Below are 13642 nucleotides of genomic sequence, written 5' to 3'. Positions count from 1 at the left end.
CTATATATCCACACATGGAATGTTACTCAGCAATACAATTAAATGAGCTATCAAGCCATGTTAAAAAAAAAAATAGAGGGGAAACTTAAATGCATATTAGTAAGTGAAAGAAGTGATTGCACATACTGTATGATTGCAAATATATGACATTTTGGAAAAGGCAGAACTATAGAAACAGAAAAGATCAGTGATTGCGAAGGGTTCAGGGGAGGAGAAGAGGGGTGAGTGAGTAGAGTCCAGGGCGTTTTTAGAGCGGTGAAACTTTTGTATGATACAGTGATGGTGGATACATTATGTTATGCATTGTCAAAACTCATAGAACTGTACAACCCAAAGTGTTAATCTTAATGTAAACTATGGACTCTGGTTAATAATAATATATCAAGTCCTAACCAGTTTGGCTCAGTGGATAGAGCATCGGCCTGTGGTCTGAAGGATCCCAGGTTCCATTCCAGTCAAGGGTATGCATCTTGGTTGCGGGCACATCCCCAGTAGGGGGTGTGCAAGAGTTGGCTGATCGATGTTTCTGTCTCATCGATGTTTCTAACTCTCGATGCCTCTCCCTTGCTCTCTGTAAAAAAAAAATCAATGAAATATATTTTTAAATAATAATAATAATAATAATGTGTCAATACCAATTAATCAGTTGTAACAAATGTACCATTATAATGCAAGATATTAATAAGAGAGGCATCTGCTTTGGAGAGGTTGGAAGAAGGAAATTTATGGGATAGCTCTGTATTTTCTGCTCCATTTTTCTATAAACCTAAAACTGCTCTTTAGGTGTTCCTCTATAGATGATTGGATGCAGATGTGGCACATATATATAATGGAGTACTTCTCAGCCATAAGAAAAGAGGAAATACTACCACTTAACGACAACATGGATGGATCTTGAGAATATCATGCTAAGTGAAATGAAGCAGAAAAAGTTAAGAACCATTCTTATGTGGGACGTAGAACTGAAAGCAACAAATGAACAAGACAAATAAATAAAGACTCATAGACACAGACAACAGTATGTTGGTTACCGAAGGGAAAGAGAGGAGTGGGATTGCAAAGGGTCAAAGGGTCAAATACACGTCGGCAGGAGATTTGACTTCAGGTGGTAAACACACAATGTCAGGATATTTGACTTCAGGTGGTAAACACACAATGCAATATACAGATGATGTATCATAGAATTGTGCACTTGAGACCTATATGATTTTGTTGATCAATGTCACCCCAATAAATTTAAATTTTTTAAGTATTAATTTGAAAAGGAACCACTGAATTGGTATTTCTGAGATAAATATGGCATTTAAAAAATATTTGAAAAATAGAAAGTTAAGTGAAATCTGATCCTAATATTTTTGTCAGGGTCAAAATGAAACCTTGCATTTTGTCTGCCATAAAAGCTAGCTGTGGCCCCAGCTGGTTTTGTTCAGTGAATAGAGCATTGGCCTGTGGACTATAGGGTCTCAGGTTTGATTCCAGTCAAGGGCACATGCCTAGGTTGTGGGCTCAGTCCCCAGTAGGGGATGGGCAGGAGACATCCAATCAAAAATTCTCTCTCCTCATTGATGTTTCCATTACTCTTTCTCCATCTCTCTGAAATCAATTTAAAAAAAATTTTTTTTTAAATCACTGCTTACCCGACCAGTGTAGCTCAATGGTTAAGCATCGACCTATGAACTAGGAGATCACGGTTTGATTCCCAGTCAGGGCACATGCCTTGGATTGTGGGCTTGATTCTCAGCAGGGAGCTTACAAGAGGCAGCCAATCAAAGATTCTCTCTCATTATTGATGTGACATTTTTTTCTGACCCTACTTTTTGTACTAGTATGAAATAAGGCTTATTGTCTATGCACTTCAACTATAATTTGTTCCCGAGAAGAAACTCATCAGCATAAAAGTATTATGGGGCTCATTTATTGGTTGGTTAGTTGATTTTTTAAAGTGGGCTTTATTTTAAAACACCTTCATCCTAAACTTAGACCTTTCCAGGCACCAGAAGTGCCAGGAGATCTCTGCTTGAACATCAACCTTTAGACACTGCACCCGATGCCTTCCTCCAAACCACCACATCTCTCCCTGAGAGTCATACAGAAGCTTCCTAACTGCTTTCTACCCTTCCCACACTTTAGGTCTATTCTTATCAGGGCAACCAGAGAGGTTTTATTGAAACATAAATCAGAACACATCACGATTCTACCCAAACCCTCAGGAGTCCTGGCCCACTCTGTTCCAGCCATACTAACCTTCTTGCTGTCCCCGACGCCTTTCTGGTGCCTCTGCCTGGAGTGTTCTTCCTCCAGACATGCTGCTAGCTGCCTCTCTCCCTCCCTCCAAGGTTTTGCTTCACTTTTTCAGTGTGGCCCATATTGATCACTACATTTTGAGTGTTTCTCTTCTCTTTTTTTTTTTTTATATGTAGAAATTATTTTCTAATATTCTATTTTAATTTGTTCTTATTTATTGTACTTACTGTCTTTCTCTCCTAAACTGCAAACTCATTTAGGGAAGGGATTTTGTTTGCTCTGTCATACAGCTGTATGCCCAACATGTGAAATTTGCTTGAGGCATAGTCGGTGCTCAATAAATATTGATTGAATTAGATAACAGTGCCGTCTGAGAGCTAACTTCTTGGGGTTTTTATAGCAAAAGCCATAATAAACCTGGGACACTGTATATATAGAGTGACGGTACATGATTTTCATAGATATGGAATAATTATTTTATCCAATTTACCTTTCTAGTGGAAATGGTCTTCAATGTGTAGTGCACAGCTGTAGTATGTAGAAAATGTTAGATGTGCCGAAACCGGTTTGGCTCAGTGGTAGAGCGTTGGTCTGTGGACTGAAAGGTCCTGGGTTCGATTCCAGTCAGGGGCATGTATGTTGGTTGTGGGCACATCCCCGGTAGGGGGTGTGCAAGAGGCAGCTGGTCGATGTTTCTCTCCCATCATTTCTAGCTCTCTATCTCTCTCCCTTCCTCTCTGTAAAAAAATCAATAAAATATATTTTTTTTTAAAAAAGAAAAAAGAAAATGTTAGATGTGGCCACTGGTCCTCTTGAATAATTTTTGGAGGCCCCCTTGGCTACATATCACAATCAAGTAAATAACAATTTGTTTCCCAAGAGCAAGCGGTAAATATAAGCCTTCTTCCATGTCTTTATTTGTGGTGTTCAACTTTTCTGTAATGGTATTTCCAGATTCATACACTTGTTGCATATTTTTAATTACTGGTTTTATGGTGCAATGTCTTCTGAAGTCAAAGAAGCCAGTCTGTTTATTACCTTTCTAAAATCAAAGGGTGGTTATTGCACATCTGCAATGCTATTTAATGCATAAGAAATAGTAACTGCTTCCATCAATTGAGTTTATACTGACATCTGGAGGCTCAGTTTGGTACTACATCAAGGCTATTACACACTTGGTGCCTTCAATTAAAATAATAAAACATTAAAAATATCAAAAATTAGTAAAAATTTATTTTGAATAATTTTGCATCTTTTAATAAAGCTCTGTTGCTTGGGAAATTGAGTGTGTTACTCTGGGAAATGAATAACAGTAACTGTCGCTAACATTTTTTGAGTTGAGCCAGGTCAGGCAGCATACAAGTGCTTCTTTTTTCTCCTTAATCTTCACCTGGGGATATTTTTTTCATTGCTTTTTTTTCAGAGAAAGAGAGAGAGAGAGAGAGAGAGAGAGAGAGAGAGAGAGAGAGAGAGAGAGAGAGATACTTTAATGTGAGAGATACACATGGATTGGTTGCCTCCCCCATGTGCCCTGAGGGGTGGGTGGGGAGTGAACCTGCAAACTATTTAGATACAGGTACATGCCTTTGGGAATCAAACCCATGATCCTTCTGTGTGCAAGCTGACGGTCTAACCACTTAGCACTGGCCAAGATGCAGTAACTCATTTTACTCTTTATTTTTAATTAAATAAATCTTTATTGTTCAGATTATTGTTTCTGCTTTTCACCCCCATAGCTCCCTTCCACCCAGTTCCCACCCCACCCTCTGCCCTCACCCCCCCCACCATTGTCCTCATTTTACTCTTCAGACCACCCTATAAAACAGACAGTTATCATCCCCATTTCTCAGGTGAGATGCAGGCTCAGAGTGGCTGGTAATTTTCAAGGTCACCTCACTTGTCATGGCAGAGCAAATATTGAACCCAAGTTGGTGTGCTTCCAGAACCTCGTTGGTACTGTTGTAGTTTTTGCAGCAAGGATCATGTTGTGGGATCAAGAGAAATTGAGGAATAAACTGCTCTGGGTCATTCCCACGGGAGCTGGATTTCATAACCGACAAGTCAAAATACTTCAAAAGCGAAAGGCTGGGTTGAAAATATACGTAAGAAATCAGAAGAAGGTGCTTTGCTTTTGGAAGCTGGCTGATTAAGTAATGAACTCTCCTCAGAGCATTTTGGCCTAAGTGGTTCTTATACTTGGCTAACGGGATTTAGTTGGCATCAGGGTCTCTCAATTATTGTATTTATTACTCCCAGTAATGAGGATATGCTTGTTTTAGAAAGACAAAAAAGCTTTTTGTTTTATTTTGTTATATTAAGGTGGTAATGATCAATGAATATTTCAAAAGAAAGTTAATGAAATTTTTTTTTTTTATTGTTGACAGTATTACAGATGCTCCTGAATTCTCCACCCTCTCTTAGCTCCCCTCCTCACAGACCCTGTCCCACTTCAGGCCCGCACCACATTATTGTCTGTGTCCATTGGTAGTGTACTTATGTGTATAAATTCTTTGGTTAATCCCTTCCATTCTCTTCCCCTCCCTCCCCCCAACCCCCACTGAGATATGTCAGCGTGAGCCATTAGATTATGTTCATTAGATTCCACATATAAGAGAGATCATATGATATTTGTTTATCTTTGACTGGCTTATTTCACTCAGCATAATACTTTCCAGCTTTATCCAATGCTGTTGCAAAGGGTAAGAAATCCTTTTTTAAAGCTGCGTAAGTATGGCATTGTGTAAATGTACCACTGCTTTTTTTTTAATATATTTTATTATTTTTCACAGAGAGGAAGAGAGAGGGATAGAGAGCTAAAAACATCGATGAGAGAGAATCATCGATCAGCTGCCTCTTGTACACCCCCCATTGGGGATGTGCCTGCAACCAAGGTACATGCCCTTGCCCGGAATTGAACTTGGGACCTTTCAGTCCGCAGGCGGACCAATATCCACTGAGCCAAACCGGTCCGGCTACCACCGCTTTTTTATCCATTCATCCACTGATGGGCACTTGGGCTGTTTCAAAATCTTAGCTATATAAATAACTCTGCTACCGTATTTCCCCCAAAATACTACAGTCTCCGAAAATAAGACCTAGCGCATGGAAAGATAAGATATCCCTGAAAATAAGACCTAGCGCAACTTTGGGAGAAAAAATTAATATAAGACACTGTCTTATTTTCGGGGAAACAGGGTATGAACATAAGGGTGCATGTATTCTTTCTGATTGGTATTTCAGGTTTCTAAGGATATACTCTATTCCCATAAGTGGGATAGCTGGGTCAAACAGCATTTTCATTTTAAATTTTTTGAGGAAACCCCATACTGTTTTCCATAGTGCCTGAACTAGTCTGCATTCCCAGCAGCAGTGCACGAGGGTTCCCTTTTCTCCACATCCTCACCATCCCTTGTTGTTTGTTGATTTATTGATAGTAGCCATTCTGACAGATGTGAGGTATTATCTCATTGTGGTTTTAATTTGCATTTCTGTGATGATTAGTGACATTGAGCATTTTTTCAAATGTCATTGGCCATCTGTATGTTCACTTTGGAGAAATGTCTATGAGGTCCTTTGCCCATTTTTTTATATATATATTTTATTGATTTTTAACAGAGAGAAAGGGAGAGAGATAAAGAGCTAGAAACATCGATGAGAGAGAAACATCGACCAGCTGCCTCTTGCACAACCCCTACTGGGGATGTGCCTGCAACCAAGGTACATGCCCTTGACCGGAATCGAACCTGGGACCTTTCAGTCCGCAGACCGACGCTCTACCACTGAGCCAAACCGGCTTTGGACTTTGCCCTTTGCCCATTTTTTAATTAGATTGTCTTCCTTTTGTTGAGTTGTATGTGTTCTTTATATACATTGAAAATTAACCCCTTATCAGATGTATCCTTGGAAAATACGTTTTCCCATTCAGTGGGTTCTCTTTGTATTTTGTTGTTGGAAACTTTTATTGTGCAGAAGCTTTTTATTTTGATGTAGTCTTATTTATTTTTTCATTTGTTTCTCTTGCCCTAGGAGATGGATTAGTAAAAATTCTGCTACATGACTTGTCTGAGATTTTACTTCCTTTGTTTTCTTCTAGGATTTGTATGGTTTTGTGTCTGACATTTAACTCTTTTGCCCATTTTGAGTTAACTCTTGTGTATGGTGTAAGTTGATGGCCTGGTTAATGAATTTTTCAATCAAAATTTATTGTAGGCTTTGCAAATGTTGATAGGCACAATGTTTTCTCTCCTCCTGTTCCTAGACACACGCCTGGAGATCATAAATGAGGACACTTCTTACACTTCTTCCCTTCATATTTCCCTCTGTTACAAACCCATGAACTCAATGTGTTGACAATAGCAGTCTGGCAAGAGCCAGTATCTGTCTACCAGCTTGGGAAAGAAAGGAAGGCCTGTTAGGACCAAGACAGTCACTTCTCTATTGCACTATATGTGGTTTCTGTGAACTAATTAAAGACATTCATTTCAAAAATCCTTTATGTCTCCTATTCTGGGCAAATATAATCTGCTATTATCAATATCACTTATGTGAAAATCAAATATTGTATAATAATGTGGTTAATTGGGATCAGATATCCAAGCTGAAAAGTTCAGTCACTCTTGAAGGAAGCCCTGACTAGGAATTGAACAATGACCTTCTGGCTCATAGGTCAACCCTCAACCACTGAGCTATGCCAGTCGCACCTCTCTCATTGATGTTTCTATCTCTCTATCCCTTCTCCTTTCCTCTCTGATATCAGTAAAAATATATAATTAAAAAACACACAAATATTTTTAAAGAGTAAATTCTGATGTCAATAACAAAGTATGTTTTGGGGAAATAAAAGTGTTGAATTTCTGTGTGTAATTGAAAAGTTGTTTTTAGTTTAAAATAGACTAACTTGCTGGGTGACTTGGACAAATTTTCTATTGCTTCATCAGTAAAATGCAGTGAGATAAGAGGTAACTGGAAACACTTTTATATAAACCTATATATCTATGGTCAATTGGTTTTTTTAATTAATTTTAAAACATGATAGATTTTATTTTTTAGAACAGAATAAATAATAGATACTTCCAAGGTTATTGTGAGGATTAAGTAAAGTGATAAATGCAAAGTATTTAGGATGTAAATGCTCAAATACATTTTAGTTCTTCAAAACATTTACCACTGCCATACAACAGCCATTCATTATTTTGGACCTAATATTAGTCAGTGTTTAAATACCATTAAGACAGTGACTATATGTATATCTTCAATTCATATTCCTCAGGGTGCTTAGACAGTCACCCATGTTAGATCCACAATTAATTTGGTTAAGTACATTAATCAAAAAGTATTTTCACCTTGGATGTGGGAGGATTTCTAAAACAAAATGGAAAAGTGGTGATTACAAGAGAAAAGATGAACTGTATTATAATTAAGAGCTTTTATTTTTCAAAAGATATCACAAGAGTCAAAGATGATCCACAAATTGAATACAATATGTACAGTAAACATAACTAAAAATAAATTAGTATTCAGGATTTATTAAAAAGAAAATAATTTCTATTTATTAATTAGAAAATAATTCCTAATTAATAAATAGAAGACAAATAATCCAGTAGAGCCCTAACCGGTTTGACTCAAGGGTCCCAGGTTCGATTCCGGTAAAGGGCATGTACGTTAGGCACATCCCCAGCAGGAAGTGTGCAGGAGGCAGCTGATCGATGATTCTCTCTTATCGATGTTTCTAACTCTCTATCCCTCTCCCTTCCTCTCTGTAAAAAATCAATAAAATGTATTTTATTTTATTTTTTTAATATATTTTATTGATTTTTTACAGAGAGGAAGAGAGAGGGATAGAGAGCTAGAAACGTCAATGGGAGAGAAACATCGACCAGCTGCCTCTTGCATACCCCTACCGGGGATGTGCATGCAACCAATGTACATGCCCTTGACCGGAATCGAACCTGGGACCTTTCAGTCAGCAGGCCGATGCTCTATCCACTGAGCCAAACCAGTTTCGGCAATAAAATATATTTTTTAAAAATAATCCAGTAGAAAAAGTGGGCAAAAATCATGAAGAGGCAATTCACAAAAGAAAAAACACAAAAAAAATTCCAAGAAACACTAGGTACTCACCCTCATAGTCATCAGGAATAAACAAAGCAAAATTACAATGAAATAGTATCGTATACCCATTATATGGGCAACATTTTTAAACCTAAAAATATAAAGGTAAAGTAAAAATATGGAATAATGGAAATGCAAATGTCCATGTGAGCAATAACTGAGTAACTACTTTAAAAAACAACTTGGTACCTGTGTGCTGACAACAGGGATGGATGTAGCTATGGCCTCTGGGAAGGCAAGAGGATGGGGCTGGAAAGGAGCACATGGAGAATTCCACTTGTCTTGTCATTCATTCTATGGCTCAAGTTGTATGATGAGTTCATGGGAGTTGATTACTCTTTAAAATTTATGTCATTGAATAAATTGTTTTGAAGATAGTATTAAATATTATACAATGAAATCTTTTGAAAATGAAAAGTTTGATGAATACAGTAGAGGCTTTGCATTTTATTTATTATAATTCACAATAAGATGAATTACAAAAATTCATTATAGATGTAGCTCACATGGCAGGTTAGTAAAGAAAACACGTTATTTTCTTTTGCTTCATCTTGTCTCACCATTCCTCAAAGGAGTTGGAGATGCTTTCGTATGCCAGAAAGGTAAAGAAGGGTTTATAGACGTTATTTTTTCATCCTGACATAACTGTTTGCAGTTGAGCTTTGTATTAGTTCTTTCCAAAAGTTTTGAAAACAAATTAAACAGAAGAGCAATCCAAGCAAGACCAAAGGCATACCAAGGTACCAAAAATACTGTGTACAATGGTGAGTACGTCTCAGCAGTTTTTATACCTAAAAACAAAAAGTAAATCACATATAAATCACTGGAGGATGATTTTGCTTCTGATATTCTTTTGACCCTCATAAAATATACCAAATTAGTATAAACCCATAAAAATGTCTACATTTGGAATCTAATCACTGATTATTGAAAACCAATTAGAAATTAAGAAGTGGTACTTCTGAAATGAATACCATATTCAATGAGAGTATGGGATTATAGTTATAAATTTTAGATTACATTGAACTTTTTGGTAATAAATTTTGATAATATTTTTGGTAATATGTCTATTATATAAAGAGAAAAAAACTCTATGAATTATTTGAACGGTATTTGTGTAAACATTCCAATCTGACTGAATATCTCACAGAATAGATAGGTGCCTAGATGTGCCATAAACCTTTAGGACATATTAATATGATTTTTTTTTCCTTTCCTTGCTGTGAAGGATTTAAAAAAACAAACAAAAATAACCTATCAAACTTTTTTTTTTAACTCAAATTTTGTTTAAAAATGATGTGGCCATCCATGAATGTTTATTCCTACTCTACCACTGGTTTGTTCTGTATGGCTACAAACATGCAATATTTTTTCCCAACTTTTTATTGTAAAAAACCATTTGAAGTAATAATAAGAAGCACAAAGAAAAATGTCCATAATTCCAACAATCATCTCACACTATTTTAAGACTCAATAACACTAGTTCCAGTCCCACAATCTTTATGTTATTTATTTTGCCTCAAATATCCTTAAAACTAATATTGTATATCAAAATGTAAATAATTACATGAACTTTGGTCACATTCTGGCATTTGCTCATAAAGAAAAATTGGCCTTAAAAAAAAAAAAAACACACAGGGTAAACTAATGGCTACTCCACAAAAGAACACATTTTTAACTGCATTTAACCTCATATTAGAACAAGGGGAAGGAGAATGTAAATCAGTGACATTAACTAGAAAACAACGTTATGAAAGACAGATGATTTTATTGATTGAGATCAATGTGGAAAAGGTTTCATTTGTTTTCTAGCTTCAAATGGCATATTAATTAGAGTCCCTTATCTAGCACCCTTTAAATTTCTAATAAAACAACTATGAAGTCCCAATTTCAGTTAGAAAATAAGGAAAATAGGCCGGGTTTTCTATTCTACAGTAAAAACAAAAAAAGAGGGAACAGACAAAACCAAAATCTTATTTCTCAATGGTGTTAGCAAAAAAACAGTGAATGCAAGAAATTCAATGAGCTAAATTCTAGAGAGAAAATAGTTCTTCACAAATGAGCTGAGAGCAGTGAAGAACTTCCATACCAATCCTGGGCTTGTATGGGCACAGCAAACCAAGCAGAGGTGCTAGAGAAGGTGAAAATTTACAAAGACAAAATAAAATTTGCCCCTCCTTAAAAGCCAGCTGGGCTCACAGAATGAATTGGAATCTAATAATGCTAACCACCCCAAAAGGATTGTTCAGCCAAATAATTCTCCCCACACCACCACACCAAATTTGCCAACATTTTGCCACTGGAGGAGGGCTGGCCCATGTCATTCTTCAGTGTGACTGCTTTTATTCCCACACAATACCATATGTACCACATAGTCCACAGACTTTTTTTAGTGCTATTTTTCTAAATAAAGGGACTCATAGAGATCATTCTATTTTTGTGACCTAGGAATCAATCAATAAATACCCAGATATTCATACATGAGAATGTAATCAGAAATTAGTAAACATTGGTGCTAAAAGGGGTACTATAAGTATTTCTCCTGGACTATCAGTTATTTTTCACTCTCGGTCTGCTAAGTTGAAGACTCACCTTCAATCATACCTAAAGTGCCTGGTAAGGCTTAATAGATCCTCATGGTCAAGAACATTTTCATTTTCCTAGTTGCCATCATAGCACTATGTATTTAACTCAACTGTGGCTTGTTTCCTCCATTTGTAATGGCCTTTTTCTATGTCTAAATCTTGCCCACATCAATGTGTGGCCCTTAAAGGCAGGAGCCAAGTTTCAGTCCTGGTTGACTTTGAAGCACGCATCACCTAAGACTCATATGGCAAGAAACGCTCAGGAAGAACTGATTCCTAGATTTGTTGACTGATTATTGACAACCAAAAAATCAACTAGTTTAAGGTTTCCCTCACCTCAGCTACTTAATATTAGATCCAATTGAGTCCTATTGGTCAAGTAGCTTGTCCAAGTTGTCCCAGATAGATTGTGGTAGAAGAGACATCTAATGTTCAGCTCCTTGGCTCTGTGCTTATTGTGGTAGCATACTGATTGTTCTATGTAGGTATGAGCCCTGGGCATGTATGCATAATGAGGTATTATTCCTATGTTCTTTGGGCTAATTTTTAAAAAGTATGTTAATAGTAAGAATGATGCCTACTAAGATGATAGTAATTTGAGGCAGAGATGAATCAAGAAAAATAGAAAGGTTTCTCAAAATATATAGCCTAAAATTTGTTTAGTTCCTTTAAGGAATTTATAAGCCCCAAAAGGCCTTGTAGAAATAAGCCTTTATACAAGAGACTGTGGGATATTTTATGTTGAATTTTAGGTTAAGTACATTAATACTTAAGGTCTGGGGATCTTTATTATCTCCTTATTCAGTGTATTTATGTGAAGGTGAGAGTGGACTTATCTACTGGTAAAGACACTGAGCATGTGTTGCATGGAATTCAACCTCTGTACCTACTGTTTTCGTTACACATGAACTTTGAATATCTATATGAGCAAATGGTGACATGCTTTGAGAAATTTCTCTGTTTGATTTTCCCATAATTAGTATATTCTGTGGCCTGTTCAAGAAAGGTGGATGGAAAGGAATTATTTTGGAATCTTTCATGGATTCTCAGGTGACTAGAATTTCTCAATTGTTTTGGCTTCTACTCTAACTCTGATAGATAAATGCTATATTTCTGATTATACTTTTACTTCATATCCTGTTGATTTGTGATTATGAGTGCTAATACAATTCTAAGATGAATATCTGTTGACTTACCAGGTATATAGTCACCAAACCCAATGGTACTTAAGGAGATAAATGCAAAATACAATCCTTCATTGTATGACCAGCCCTCCATATACTTGAAAACTATTGGTGGTATCAGGATGAAAATGATAACTCCAGTTACCGAGAAAAAGGTGAATATGCAAATTTTAATTTGTCTCTAACAAAAAGAAAAAAAGAAAGAAGGAAGGAGGGGAGGGAGGGAAAGAGAGAAGGAAAGAAAATATTAATAATCCAACAGCAGTCAGAAAGCTATGATCCACTAAACCACCATTTGCCCTTTACAGATTCCTTTGTGATCAAGGGCTTGCTGGGATATCCATTCCACCCTCTGACTTGCAGACTTCATTTGCATCTGGGAGTATTTCCCAGCTCTGTCAAACGAATCATTTCCCTTATGAATCTCTGTTGCTTAGCTGTTACTCCACGCATTTTGTTGCAGTTTCACATTTATTGAGTGTAGAGCAATTTCTCCCTTCCTGCCCTCCCTCACACTACAAATGTTCTTTTGCTTTGTGACCTGCTCACTCACACCTTCAGCTCTGGGTGTCGCTGATTGTGCAAAAAGGACAATCACCACCTGAGAGTTCAGGATATTAACTTTTTGAGACAAATAAACAAATAATATTTTATTAAGAGACATTCTAACACCTCAAGTTCTAAGAGAAAAATTAATCTATTTTCCCATCTAAAACCTGGATGTTCCATTTCCAATTCTATATTATATTGGTTGATTAAATGCTTTTTATGAAATAATTCAACTTCATTCAACAAGTACTTGTTGAGTTTTACCACTAATACCATGAAAGATACTCAATATACATATAAAAATATGTCAGTCTGTCCACGTAGAGATTATATTTTTGTCAGGGGAGAGGAAGAGAAAAAGATAAGTAAATTAATTAAAATAATCAGTTTTAAACTTTCATTTATAGAGTCCTTCATATAGCATAGACACTATGCTAAGGGCTATACCTACTTTCTATATACATATAGTAAGGGGACATATTATAACTATTTCCGTAAACTTTAGTGCTTATTACAATGATTGCATTGGATTGTGGGGATTGCAGTGCTTTCTAAATTTGGAGGGATATGAAGTTGATGCTATGAAATTCTTATGTCTTATTTCTCTAGAAATTTGGAACTATGGATTCATTATTGACTTTGGAAGTGTGCCAAATTATATAACATACCTGGAGCAGAATAAAGCATAATTAGAGTAACATGAAAGAAATAAATAGCTGACTTTTAGTATACATTGTGGACTGTTAAGGAGTTTTGGAAACAAGAGGAGATTTATATTACAAATTTCATTTTCTGTGAGAAGCACTGCTAATAGCTGCTTTAGTTTAACTTTGTATGGTGGTGGCAAACTCAGAGCATTCTGTATCACTGATAAGAGTTTTATTTGGGTCATGCTATTATCTGGTGCACTTGAGTGACCCTGTCTGGCCAGTTTGTTTAGTCATATTTATAAGCATGAAATAAGATACA

General features: G+C 36.3%; 1 protein-coding gene across 1 annotated transcript in view; it reads right to left on the bottom strand.

Moving 5' to 3' along the window:
* LOC118709349 (potassium channel subfamily K member 16-like) overlaps window positions 1-13642 on the bottom strand; it is a 31592-nt gene that overhangs the window by 4612 nt on the left and 13338 nt on the right. Inside the window, exons 5-6 of the mRNA XM_036421361.1 lie at window positions 12137-12305; window positions 8916-9146 (exon numbers count right to left, since the gene is read on the bottom strand). Of these exons, the coding sequence (XP_036277254.1) occupies window positions 8916-9146; window positions 12137-12305 (400 nt within the window). The remainder of the gene's footprint in view (window positions 1-8915; window positions 9147-12136; window positions 12306-13642) is intronic.

This window comes from Pipistrellus kuhlii, unplaced genomic scaffold, assembly GCF_014108245.1.
Source record: "Pipistrellus kuhlii isolate mPipKuh1 unplaced genomic scaffold, mPipKuh1.p scaffold_m20_p_1, whole genome shotgun sequence".
NCBI lineage: Eukaryota > Metazoa > Chordata > Mammalia > Chiroptera > Vespertilionidae > Pipistrellus > Pipistrellus kuhlii.
This window is presented reverse-complemented; position numbering and strand designations above follow the sequence as displayed.